This window comes from Verticillium alfalfae, genomic scaffold (genome assembly GCF_000150825.1).
Source record: "Verticillium alfalfae VaMs.102 supercont1.5 genomic scaffold, whole genome shotgun sequence".
NCBI lineage: Eukaryota > Fungi > Ascomycota > Sordariomycetes > Glomerellales > Plectosphaerellaceae > Verticillium > Verticillium alfalfae.
The window spans coordinates 936308-949262 of NW_003315034.1; the positions used below are offsets into that span (position 1 = coordinate 936308).

A 12955-nucleotide genomic window follows, 5' to 3' on the forward strand; every position below is an offset into this window, starting at 1 on the left:
ATCCCGGTAGAGCTCGAGTTAATTCGTAACTTGATCTTCATTGTCATCTTGCGTTGTTGCCCCCCTCGTCCTCTGAGTTTCCGAGGCTGTTCATGACGGTCCATGAAGAAATCGTACTGAACGGCGGGCTGGGTGAATAAGAGCAGAGTATGCACATGAGGCATCGTTTATCAGTGGTCGGGCCAGGGCTGGGCTGAGCCATCCTTGCCATGACGATTGAAGCTGCGTTCTTGATATGATACATTGTGCGGCATTGGCGTGAAAGAAGCTGGCGATGACGTCCATGCCGTCGGTCGGTTACCTCGCGGACATTACAAGCTCAGGAGGGACATCTGCCACCTGTCTTGCATTGTGCATGGCTTTTAGATTTTCCAGAGGAGACGTCCATTGACGATCCTTTTCTGCTTATAGTCGTAGCGGGCGACAACATTACGGCATTGCCTACGTTTTGCTCAATGTTTAACTCAGAATCTGTAGAGAATCATTCGGCACTAAGGTCCGGTCATTCTGGGTGCCATCTTGAATCGAGATGAATGAGCATGATACTTGAGATTGACACTACAGCTGGAAGGCTATTTCAGCAGCTTTTTTATTGATGGATCGCCGTGCAGTCACAGAAGATTCATGTGACACTTGAAAGAAAGTATTTTCACTTGGCAGACGCCTGTAAGCCACACACCTTAGAAAAATGTGATCTACCCCTTGGCTGCACGGGATCTTTGCTAAACGCAAATATCGTGATCAACGTTTGGCCGATTCCAAGCCAAGAGCAGCCAGAGTCTCGGAGGTTAGTTTCAGTGACGGAAGACTGTCATATGAATGAGACTGAATTTGAAGGTTGGGCACCCATGGTTTGAGTCACCGAATCATATATAAGTAAGAGGTTAGATTGAAAGATGACGCTTAAAACAAACCGTAAGCCGTTCTAACCAGCCCGAGAACCTGCTTTGTACTAGAAAACATGAAATTGCCATTCGTTATTGAAATGTCCCACCACTGGTACCACGACTCAAAATGGAATATAATGGCCATGAAATATTATTTTCATAGCTTCGCTAGCACTGGTGATCAACGAGATTTGACGGCCTATGTTTTTCAGTTGCAAATCCTTCCGCATTATAACAGGTAGCCTAAACTCGAGCGAATATCAAACGTCCGGAAATTAATATGGTAATGAATCCGCAAAATCATCCATGTTCAATTCGCTGAGCATGAGTTGAGACTCACCTGCCGAGCGACCACCCTGTAGCTTTACATTAATCAACGATTATACCTCACTCTCCCACTGCTAGCTAACCCAATCGAATATCTTGCACACGACAGACGCACTAGAAGCTCGCTTTGAAGTTCAAACGGGTCTTGTGGAGATTATACCTACCATTATGTACATGCTAATCTCAGCACTTTTTCAACGAAGGCCGCATGGCCCAATGGCAAGGCGTCTGACTACGAATCAGGAGATTGCAGGTTCGAGCCCTGCTGTGGTCAATTCATTCAATGAATGCATTATATTTTTGCCCTGTCCACTGTGGATTACCTTGATTCCTCGCCCAATGCTGACATGCGTTTGGAGTTCACCCGCGATTTAAGCCTCCTTTTCTTTCGCATACCTAAATGAGAGACACCCCAAAGCCTCATCATGTCTCTATATACTTGTGAACTTTGTATGAAATCATTTGACCAAGGTTAGACAAAACCATCACTTGATGTTTCTGTAATACACAGGCTCAATTTGAACCTCACATCATACTAAGCTTCCCTATAAAGACGATCTTGTGAATGAGGCTGACAGCGGGAATCAGAAACACGATATGATCGCCATATTCAGTACTGCCGTCGGCGAGCTGCAAGAAAACAGCCTGCACGACCGACAGCGTGCAACGCATGCCGGAGCACTAAGAACAAATGCGACTTTCACCAGCCGTGCTCTCGATGTGCTGCGAAGCAAGCGGAGTGCATCTACGGCCGAGTCTCCGGCACTTCACAGATCCAGACGAAGAGTTCCGACGCACCCGTCGCAACGGCGTTGACGCCAGGTGAGCAGGATCCAACCGCATTCACCGGCGACCACTGGACCTTTGATGGCGACCAAATGGATCTTGGTCTCGTTAGTCAGGAGGACTACAACTACAGCGACACAGTCTTCCACCCACCAGCGAACTTCCTGTCCACGATCGAGACTCTGTTCGATGCGCCCCCTCCAATCCCCAAACCTCTCGCCCCAAACCTCAGTCTTCAACCCGTGGACCTCATGTGCTCCGTCTCGGACACCCATCGACTCCTCTCCCTCGCGAGCCAACCAACCTCAGAGCAAAAGACCATGGGCCAATGCCTCGCCCCAAGCTGTCGCCGTTTCATCACTGCCACGCTCCGAACATTCCCCCGGCTCATGGCCCAGCCGGCCAAGTGGCCGCCCTTTATCCACCCGCTTGTCAGCAGCCTGCATTTCGACGAGCGAGACATCGAACCCCCACCAACCCCGCCCCAGCCGCTGAAGCCGCTGGCTGCTTGTCGCGTCATTTCTCAGGGCTTCGTGGCGCGGTCAGAGGGGTCGATGGACTTTCTCTGGCGGAGCATCGAGGCCGAGGAGCGGTGGATCAAAAGTGATGTCAGTATCAGTCCCAAGCGGGATGGGCGCGGCGTTCAGCTGACAGACGCGCAGATGCACAAGTTTTCGCTCGGGGAATTGCTGGCCGCTATGCAGGCGATGGTGATTTACACAATCATGCGAATGATCGACTTTGGTCCCGACTATTTTACCGAGCACGACGGCATGATTGCCACGATGCAGGTCTGTCAACTCCACAAATACAATTTCTCAATGACGGGCACGAAGCTGATCACCTTTGGTGTAGGATCTTGCTTATGCATATTCGTCCCGCGTCCCTGGACCCTTCAGCCCGCCACACGAGCGCAAGGTTGGGCTTCGCTGGAAGGACTGGTTGTGCGAGGAAGTGCGGCGACGGTAGGTTTCCTTTTTCTCGAGGCTCAAGCAGAGTCTAGGGTTCGTGGGTTGACAATGTGAGCAACCAGGATCATCAATACTTGCTTCTGCGTGGCTCTTGTCGTCGGCACAGGCAGCACCCAAGGCCTCGCGAACCCTGGCCAAGGACCCTTGCCGGGCCCAAGTAGTCTCTGGGAAGCTGATAACGAGTGGGACTGGGCGAGAGAATACATGAGATCCTGGGGCCCCCAAGGGAACGGCAGTGGGAAGTTATTTGACATGTGTAGCCTGGCACTGGCGATGAGACAGCGAGTGGGATCGGAGGGGGCACTGGTGGCTGTGGGAGAAAGCCGGTTAGCGGAGGATGCCCTGGACGAGTGGCAGGCGGGCCTCGATGCGCTGGGCATGATGCTGTCGACGATTATGGTGGACTCTGGTGGTGAATGTCGGGCGAGTATAGGCATGTAGTCATGACCAATGCTCCTGCATCCGTCTGCCGCTCTGCCGCTCGACCTTGTCACTCGTATTCCCTTCATTTTTTGTCCTTCTCACTTTGTACCGCGTTGTCGTCACGGGCTCCTCGGCGGCCGCTTTGGGCCTAGCTCCGGCCAATTCGCCGTGCACATATCATACTTCGCCGCACCAACACCATTTCGCCGCGACTCATTTCATCATCCCCTTGAAGCTCGGATTGGCCTCATGTAGTCAGAGGCCGGTGGCAGAACAAGAGAGAGACACACAAAGCAAGGGAATTCTCAGCTATGCAGATGTACCCGGACGTAAGAGTCATCATGGGGCGCTTAGTGGCTATTTCAGGGTTGTCAGTGATGAAAGGCACTGTACCTTTCGAGAACCTCAAATGTTACGCGGTGTGTGGATCGTATCTGAGGTCAATTTGGGTGCCATCTGTTCTTGACCCGCGCGGGTTCTCGGAACATGGATAGTCGTTGTCGGACGAGATTTGAAATCATTGCCTGGTAAGTAGGATGCGACTCCGTCGACGATTTCAAAGCCGTGCGCAGGACAAGCTGGCGAAGAGTCCGGGAAGCCATCTCTCACTTGATATAAAAGATGACGACCGCCAATCGAGTTGTTGAGCAAAATGCTGTTAGATCATCACACAGCTTTATAGCACTGTCAGCGATACGTGTTAAACAAACAAACAGATAAACAAACGACATCTTCTATCTTTCAAATGGCAAACCGACCTTCGTCTCACCTTGCGGCACTCCTGCCCGCCGTCAGGAGCAAGCTCACTATCGGCAGCCGACAGACACCTTCGCCTGGCGATGGCGAGGTCCTTATCCGGGCTCGTGCCATCGCCGTCAACCCGATTGACTGGAAACGCCAGGCCTGGGGTTTCATGACACCCACACTGCCGGTGGTTCTCGGCGCAGGTGAGATAACGAAGACCCGTACACAGTCTGGGCGAAAAGACACTGACACAAATCTCAGATCTTGCGGGTGAAGTCGTCGGTGTTGGTTCCTGTGTCGAGGAATTCCAAATCGGGGACCGCGTCCTGGCCATGGCCCCCGAAATGATCACCGGAAATAGCGACCACGGTGCGTACCAAGAGTATGCCGTCGTCAAAAGCTTCACGACAGCCAAGCTTCCGAAGAGTCTCTCCTTTACGCAGGCGGCCACGCTGCCGTCGGCCGTGAGCACAGCGTTCATGATGCTGGTCGACAACCTCGGCCTACCCCTCGAAGCTCTGGAGACGGGCAGGACCTCTGCGTCCTCGCCGACGTCCATTTTTGTCTGGGGCGGCTCCTCGGCTGTCGGCACCCTGACCATCCAGCTCGCACACAAGGCGGGCCTCACCGTCTTCGCAACAGCCAGTGCTCAGCACCATGATCGGCTGCGCGATCTGGGAGCCGACGTCGTGGTCGACTACAGTTCGGGCGACGCAGCGCAGGAGATCCTGAATGCGTCTGAAAAGGTCGGCAAGCCGATCGCATGGGCTGTGGACGTCATCGCTACCGAGTCGACGCTCAAGCAGGTGGTGGAGGTGCTGCAGGGGTCGACCGCGACGGATGCGAAGAAGCTGTCAATCACCGTGCCATGGGCCACGACTCTCGAGAAGCCGGAAGATATTGCGATCCAGCAGGTGAATGGTGGTGAGATCTGGAGTCGCAGGTCAGATCTGGCCGAATGGCTTTGCTCCAAGGCTCTGACAGCCTGGCTCGACTCTGGCGATATCAAGCCGCTACAGGCCAAGATCGTGGGGGGCGGGCTCGAGGGTCTTCAGAGTGCCATGGACGAGGTCCACAAGGGGGTTAGCGGCGTGAAGTTGGTCGTGGAGGTCTGAGGCGCCATCGGATGCATTTTTTTGTTTCCTTTTCACTGCAAGGTGCGTAGAATGCCACAGTCGAGACAGGAAATAGACATGAAATGAAAAGTGATATCGATACTTGCAGGGGTGAGCCACGCCAGCGTGGCTGCGGGCCGTTTTGGTGTGGCGCGGAAAGACATGCCGAAATGAGGTGGACCGTCCTTCTGGGAGAAAAAGCCAGGGAAGCATGGACGTCTCGACACTACCTCACCCCACTGCACCCATTAGAGTCGGCCGAAACATCAAACGTCGATTCCACGGTCCCTGTCCATCCTCCTCTCTCCCCCCCCTCGGGCGGAGTCGAGGGATGGTGTCGCTGGAGGATCCATGCTTCGTCAAGATGATCATTTGGCGAGGAATCCAAGCGAATTGATGTCAGACCCTCCTCGAGCTCTCGCGCTCTCAACTCAAGCTCTCATGCCCTGAGCCGCCCAAGAAGTCCCGGCGCTAAGGTACCGTGCCCAGTGGTGGGAGAGTCAGGGATCTTGTTTTTGTTTACCTCACGCCTTTTTTTTCCCTTTCCAGCTTTCCAGCGCCAGCTGCCTGGTCGTCATTCGTCTCACACTCACACACGTAGCACCATCACCATGGCGATGCGTGACGAGCCTCTGCTTTTCCCTGTCCACCATATCCTTCCTCCCTTAGTAGGTCGCCAGCTCCAACAGGCCCGATCCACTTGGGCACTCCCTGTACCGTAGCAAGCATAAGGTAGCCAGCGCATGCCATGCAAAGCAGCCCACGTCGGCGGAGCACAGAGCACAGAGCACAGAGCACAGGCAGGCAAAAAAATAATAATCATGCGATAGAGGCCCACCTGCCCCCAACCTCGCTCATCGGGATCTCACGTCCACGTCCTTCCTTGTCTCTCTTCTTTCCGACTCTCGGGTCGTCCGTCCAGAACGCGTCTCGTCTTCTCCGTCGTCACGATTTCTCACGTCACGAACACACCACATCGTCCGGGCGAACATCTCACATTCTTCCTTCCCGTCTTGACCCCGCCGGCCGCCGATTTCTCACCCCATTCCTGACCCCCATTCTCCTGCAGTCTCTCTTTCGTCGTCGTTTCCCAGGTTTCCCCTCTTCCCGATCCATCTTTCCGCCTATCCACCTCGGCCTTGGAAAGCGACTTTCTGATGGGGCGCCTGCATCAGACATACCTGTTTGGTCACTCCCCCAGCCGCTCTGCCTCCACTACTGGCCTTGCCTTTTGCTTCTTGATGCTGTCCACCGCTCATTGAAAAAGTCACTGCCCTGCCCGACTGAGCTTCGGCAGATGACATCCCCGCGAAGCTGAGCTTCACCTTTCCTTCCCTGCGACAACGGCCTTTTTTCTCCCTTTCTCCCAAAGCCCATGGCCATGGATCCTAGGGCAGTTGTCCCGCCATGCAGTGCGTCAACTCCAAATCTCGACGGCCGGAGGCGATTTCCCCTCATCGGCCGGAGGCCATCATCGGTATCGAGCTCTGCTTCACCAACACCGCCCGCAACACCAACAAGGGCGTCACCCGCTCGTGCACCACCTCAATCTCCTGCTCAGCCATCGACACCCCCAGCAGCAGGCTTGACCATTCGGGCTCTCATCAAGTTTGGTCCACCGTTACTGGCCAACTACGACAACGTCTACGAAGCCTGCAGAGACTTTGTCCCTTCTGATAACATCTGCCAGGGCTTGCTTCGCCGCCTCGAGCATGGCTGTCATGATCTGATCACCCGCCGCGACTCGTCCGCGTTGGATTCCAAATCTGGCAGGAAACCTCTTCGCTTCGAAGCACAATTCACCATCACTCGTGCTGGCGTTCACTGGACCACTGTGACGTACAGATCTTACCAAAAGCTGCCCTTGGACAGACAGGCCGCGGTCGATGTCGCACTGGCCACCGACCGCATTATCGGAACTTTTCTTCGCCGCCATGATAGAGGCTTCACCTGGCAGGCGCCTGATCGCCACTCTATTGATTCCCGCACTACAAGACCCCAAAGCCGCCATAGTCCTTCACTCTTCTCCCTCACCTCACAGGACCGTCTTGTCGTATCAAAACAAAACATACCATTCTTACCCGGCTACGAAATCGTCCTGAACTTCCGCTCAAGATGCCGCTCACGTCAACCTGTCACCTGGGATCGCCGCTTCACCATCAAGAGCACGCAGACCACGCCACTCACGCCGCGATTGGTCGAAGGCTTGACATGGAAGCTGTCGAAATGCATTCACGACGCGCTGGATGCCAGAAAACGCGAATTCGACGACTCGCGGGCGGCGTGCGATTTCCTGGAAGAGGTGGAAGACTCATTTGAAGATGAAGCCGTCTTCATCGACTTCAAGCTACACAACTGCACCGGGATGAATAACTCGGACGCTGGGCGCTCTGTCACTAGTAGTTTCCCTCTCTTCCAAGACTCGGATGCACACGACGCGCGTGAGTTTGCTGAGCAGCTGGACAAGTCGCTCGTCGACCTAAGGGACGAGACGGACAAGGCTCTGAACTCACTCGACGACCTCAAGATTCTCATTCGAGAGATCTCTGGCCGTGACCAGACACTCAAGAATCCCTTTGCTGTGGTTCTTGACTCCTCAGTCTGTTACGCACCACGAACGATCGACGCTGCCTTGGACAGAGTCCAGTCTGGGATCGCCCACGTTCTGTATGGCAAAGATGTGACCCTGGTCATGGCTGCGACCAAACGTGGGCACATGGTGCTTGAAAAGACCATTGTTGGTCGACCAGCTTCTCTCAACTCTCTCAGTTCTCTTCATTCTCTCGCTGAGGAGCCCCAGACGGAACAAGAGATCCTCCTTTCAAGCCTCAAAGAGTGCATTCAGCGGGACATCGCCATGGTCATACTTGACACAAGGTCGTTGAGCGACATGCAGGCAAGGCCCCAGAATCTTCGCTTGATTGAGCGCAGCGCACCCCCCTCCACCACTCGACCACCCGCCGTATTTGCCCAAGTTTCCAGCGGCCCGTCCGTCCCTCCATCCAAAGCCGGGATCGAGACGAATGAGACGCATCCCGAAACGACTGTCTCAACGGCCCCAGCCGCGCTGCCACATCAGCCTGAAACACCAATCAAGAGCACGGTCAGAAACGATGATCTAGGAATCGAGACCCCATTGATCAGCCGCGAAAGCAGCACCGATCTCTCTGCCATCACTGTCGATAACGAAGTTGGGCATTCGACCCCGCCATCTACACCCAGCCTCAGCGACTGCGCCGTTGACAGCCCTCGTCATAGCTACCCGACCACACCCCCTGCGCTGCAAGCTTTTGAGGGCGCAACCGATGAAATTCGCGTCCGGCGCGATTCCGACACTTCGGATCAAGAATGCGAAGATGGCATCGCATCACCAGAGATTCCGAAAGAAACTGCGCCTGTCATGGTCAAAGAACCGCGCCGATTCGGACTGCTTGGCAGGCGACCCGAGTCGACCACATCTGCATCTGATGTAGTTGCGAATTCTGAAGAGACCTTGACGAGCAACACGTCGGACGCACATGTCGAGCAGCCGAATCTCACCCCGGCTGTCGATGACCCAACAATGCCGGCTATTCAGAAAGCTCCGCATGAATCACCTTTTGAAGGATGGCTTGGTTATTCGTGCGAACCCATTCTTGAGGAGCCACTCAATGAGCAGCTGGATACACTGGTTGGACACGTAAAGTTGGAGGAGTTCCCCGCTGCCCAGCCATCAGCCTCGATTACTCAGGCCATCACGGCCATGTCGCCCGAGGCAGCTGTGAATGCTGCACCCGCGGACGAGGATGCCAGCGCAGTTCCTCTGCTACAGGATGCAGTCGTTAACCTGGCTCCTCTCGTTGATGTGCCTGTGGCCACCGATCTCGCTTCCGTTTCGAAACCCGAGATGGAGGGCTGGCTTGGATATTGTTGCGACCCGCTCGACGAAGGCCAACTCCATACTGACGTGACGCAAGCCCCGACCACCATCAGCCATCCTCTCGGTACCCTTGAGAGCGTCGCCATTGAAGATCAAGAGCTACCTCTTTCAATCCCCCCTGCAGAATCTACCGAGGGAACAATTCCTGTGGATGACTGCAAGGAGCTGGACCTACTCAATACGCACTGCACAGTAGATGGTGCGGAGGCAGCTCAGGGTGTTGCAGTGAACGAGCCAAAAGCATCTTTTGATCACATGAAAAACGAAATGCCCTTGCAGCATTCAATAGTCTTGGACACCATGGCCCCCAACGCAGCTGTTGGGTCCATTGAGCGAGCTAAGCTCAATGGCCCTCCTGGCTTCACCCCGGTAGAAGCCATTGAGGATGCTCTTGCTCCTGCCAAGGCTCTTACCCTCACCACTGAATCCCCCGAGTCCCGCCAGCGCTCGGATGAAGATGTTAACGATACCCCCAAAACCCCCACCGACACGCAGGCGTACGAGACCGCCGATCCTCAGACACCAACGATGACAGACGACTCAAACGCGAGCGACTCCATTGCAAACCAAGACCACTCTCCTAGTCCATTCCCTGAGCTTGAGAGCCCCAAGCTGACAGGGTCTGCTTCATCCACCTCGCTCACACTGTGGTCTCATAATCGATCCTCTTTCTTCTCAGATGACTTCGATTTCCCCCCAAAGGGCATCGAGTCCCCCTCCCAATATGCTCGTCCCTCATTTTCGCGCCCCCAAACCTCCTATGGGTCAGCCCTCTCCCACATCGCCCCGGCTTTACGCCGACCCCAGCTCCAGCCCCATAAGCGCCAGTTCTCCTCTCCGACTGCTGGGTACCTCGGCCTCCTTCACGGGCATGGTTCCCCACTACGGATGACGAGCTACGTCTGTTCTCAGCTTGTGGATGGAACGCAGGATGAGGGGCCTGCAGTGCGTCGCCGGAGCCTACACCGCAGCCCCTCGAGCGTGCTTCTTGGCCTTGGCTACGAACAGAGCATCGAGGCACAATCGCGACCTGGGTCGTCGGCTGGATTCCGGCCTAGGACTGATAGCATGAGTTCTTTCGGTGGCAGGTCCAGGACAGGATCGATCATTGGTGGTGCTGGACTTTGGATGAAGTAGAGACGCATCTCCCAGCCTCTTGCTCGGCATGGTGTAAAACAGGGGGGGCACTCATTTCTTTCACGTTTGCATATTTTGGGTTTATCTTACTGGAGGGCCCTGAGCCTGGCGTTTTCGGCATGGTACATGGGGCAAGGGGAAAAGGGATCATCATAGCGCCCCCAGGCATTTGTGAGCGTTTATTGCAAAGCATCAAATTGACACAAACTTCTCTGCGTCCAGCTCTCGTCTGACTCGTGTGCTCCCTGTCCACGGTATATGCTTCTGACATGCAACGGCCAGACTGGCAAGACGTATCCTAGTCGCGCGGGAGAACAAGTCGATCAGGGCTTTTCGCCGTCGGTCAGCTGGGTCAACGGATCCAGATGCAGCCGTGTGATGAGAAGGCAGAGCCCTCGCATGTATGTGGATGTCCTTGACAAGGCACGCTTCTCAACTCGGCCTTCGCCGTGTTGATCCTTGCCTTCGCGCGCGCATCCTTGGGACTTACCTAGGACCTTACCCGCGGGAGACTCTCGTCGTCTTTGCTTCCCAGAAGAGCAGGTCAGAAGCACAGGCGCGCTGTCTCTGCTGCGGACGAGTGGAGTCCGCCTGAGCATTCGTGATTCCGCAACCTTGGAGGCGGGAGGAGAGGGAGGCAGAAAGGGGGAGGCTGGCTCGCTGGATGAGCGGCCGACGTCCCGCGACCATGGTTCGCGGCCCAGTTCCGGCCGGGTCTGCCTTGCCCGTTGGCGCTTCGTGCTTGGCGAACGGGGGCCCCCCGCTGTATGCCTTTATTGTTACGGAATTTTGCGCGCGCGAGAGGGAGGGTCGTTTGTGTGAGGGCTGTCGCAAACGCAGGCGATGATGTCCACAGCTGGTGGAACGGCCCGGGGGGTGATCCAACAGGGGTCGTCTCACAACTTGCGTCTGATTGGCTTGGTTCCTTGCGAAATAGAGATGACTTACCCGAAATGTATGGGTTGAAGCGGAGCTAGCAACCAACAGCATATAGATGGTTACATCTCATGCAGATGCGAAGTGGAAGTGGGACGGCGAGAATGCCCTACAACCCCCCCCCCCTTCGCTCTTCCTGTCACCTGAGCGCCCCCAGCCTTCATGTTGCAGAAAAGGATCATGATACTGCCCTTCGGACTCCGAGTGCCCCCGTGACGGTCTTGATCGGAGGTTCTCCTATATGTAGTGAGAAGCCCGCTTGTTTGAGCGTGCTGGTCGTTTGAACTCTCCAGAAACTGCCAACTAACACACAACCATATTCTGATTTCACGGACTGACACCGTTTTCCCCATGTCCTCTTCCAAGTGGCAAATATTGTTTGCCCTTCAGGAGGCTCATGAGTGCGCTCGAAACCGTAGCGATGACTGGCGGTTCAACCTCGATTTGATAGCAGATGAGGACTTTTTCCACTGCATGGGTTTGGCCAAGTCGACAAAGTTGAGATGCAGCAGGAAGATGAAAAGCATGCTTCGCCTTGATGCCCGGCTACTACGGGATGAGCTTGGCTCCAAGACTTTTGACTGGACGTCAGATTTCGTCAAGATTCAAGACTTTCTCACGAAATCCCACTGCGGTTACCACCTAGCTCAAGCAACCTAAAGGCTCGACCTGTGGAAGTTACATCACGTTCGCGCCGTTTCTTTCCGTGGCAATTCCAGCGCACAACACTGCGAGTCCGCCTCCGGGGTGGAAGATCCCGGGGCGAAGGCTTCCGGGGCGAAGATTCCGTATGCAGGGAGCGATGATGATGCTACCCTCGTGAGAAAGCCCCAAGAGACGGAGCTTGAAGGCAGCTCCCCCGGCAGTCCAAGCGTCCGCGCCCAGGCAAAGAGGCGGTCTGCACACCTCGCAGCGAAGCAGCAGAAGAAAGAGCAGCCACCCCCCGCGGCGGCCACCATGAACCACGACTTGGTAGCATCTGACACGAGTGGCATGTCCAAGTTGGCGTTGGAAGGCGACATCGTGCTTGAGACGGAAGACGAGGACGAAGACGACGACGACGAGTCCTCATTTGTGGACCCAAGGATCCGCGACCTGGACGTTCCTGCCTCTTCTTTCGACGAGATTGGCGAAATCTCCAAGCTCTCGCCTCGCCGCCTCGCCAAAAATCGCGATCGGTCACAAACGCTCCGCGAGCTCTACAAGACACTCACCAAGAAACAGGCCCAGCTAGGTATTGTCTACGTCCTTGCTCATAGGAACATATCTGGCCTGTTCAAAGTCGGGTTCTCTGCAACGTCGGCTGCGGCTAGGCTGAAGCAGAGCAAGAACTGCTACAAGAAGGACATGGATATTATTTACGAGTCGGGCCAGCGCTTCTTTGGCGCATTCAAAGCCGAGAAGCTTGCCAAGACGATACTACGGGACCAAAACGTTCACGTCAGAAAGTGCAGTCAGTGCGCCGCCGGGCATGTCGAGTACTTCCAGGGGACTCGGGAGCAAATTCTTTCTGTCGTCCACGCAATGGAGATGTTCTTGCAGACGGGCGCTTATGTCCTCGACGAAGAGGTGGGTTGGATCCTCAGCGACTTTTGGCACCAGTCCCTCGACACGTTTTCGGATACTGCCTTTCTCCAGAAAATGGTATCCACGGCCCGCTCGCTCCGTGGATCACGCGACCATGCTGCGGCGAGGGAGGTGAATCGCATT

General features: G+C 55.2%; 4 protein-coding genes and 1 non-coding gene across 5 annotated transcripts; all 5 read left to right on the plus strand.

Annotated features, from left to right (window-relative positions):
• The first annotated feature begins 1416 nt into the window (after positions 1 to 1416).
• VDBG_15094 lies at positions 1417 to 1488 on the plus strand. The gene has a single exon. It is a non-coding gene; the product is annotated as a tRNA-Arg (tRNA).
• Positions 1489 to 2092: 604 nt separating this feature from the next.
• On the plus strand, positions 2093 to 3412 carry VDBG_04610 (predicted protein; the record flags this gene model as incomplete). The annotated part of the gene is made up of 3 exons (XM_003004958.1): positions 2093 to 2791; positions 2856 to 2965; positions 3034 to 3412. The coding sequence occupies 3 exons, from the start codon at positions 2093 to 2095 to the stop codon at positions 3410 to 3412; spliced, it is 1188 nt and encodes a 395-aa protein (XP_003005004.1).
• Positions 3413 to 4139: 727 nt separating this feature from the next.
• VDBG_04611 (TOXD) lies at positions 4140 to 5253 on the plus strand (the record flags this gene model as incomplete). Its single annotated transcript, XM_003004959.1, has 2 exons — positions 4140 to 4341; positions 4400 to 5253. 2 exons carry the CDS (start codon positions 4140 to 4142, stop codon positions 5251 to 5253), a joined length of 1056 nt encoding a protein of 351 aa, XP_003005005.1.
• Positions 5254 to 6628: 1375 nt separating this feature from the next.
• Positions 6629 to 10765, plus strand: VDBG_04612 (conserved hypothetical protein; the record flags this gene model as incomplete). Its single annotated transcript, XM_003004960.1, has 2 exons — positions 6629 to 10117; positions 10532 to 10765. 2 exons carry the CDS (start codon positions 6629 to 6631, stop codon positions 10763 to 10765), a joined length of 3723 nt encoding a protein of 1240 aa, XP_003005006.1.
• An 831-nt stretch (positions 10766 to 11596) lies between these two features.
• VDBG_04613 (predicted protein) lies at positions 11597 to 11905 on the plus strand (the record flags this gene model as incomplete). The annotated part of the gene is made up of 1 exon (XM_003004961.1): positions 11597 to 11905. The coding sequence occupies one exon, from the start codon at positions 11597 to 11599 to the stop codon at positions 11903 to 11905; it is 309 nt and encodes a 102-aa protein (XP_003005007.1).
• Positions 11906 to 12955: the final 1050 nt, after the last annotated feature.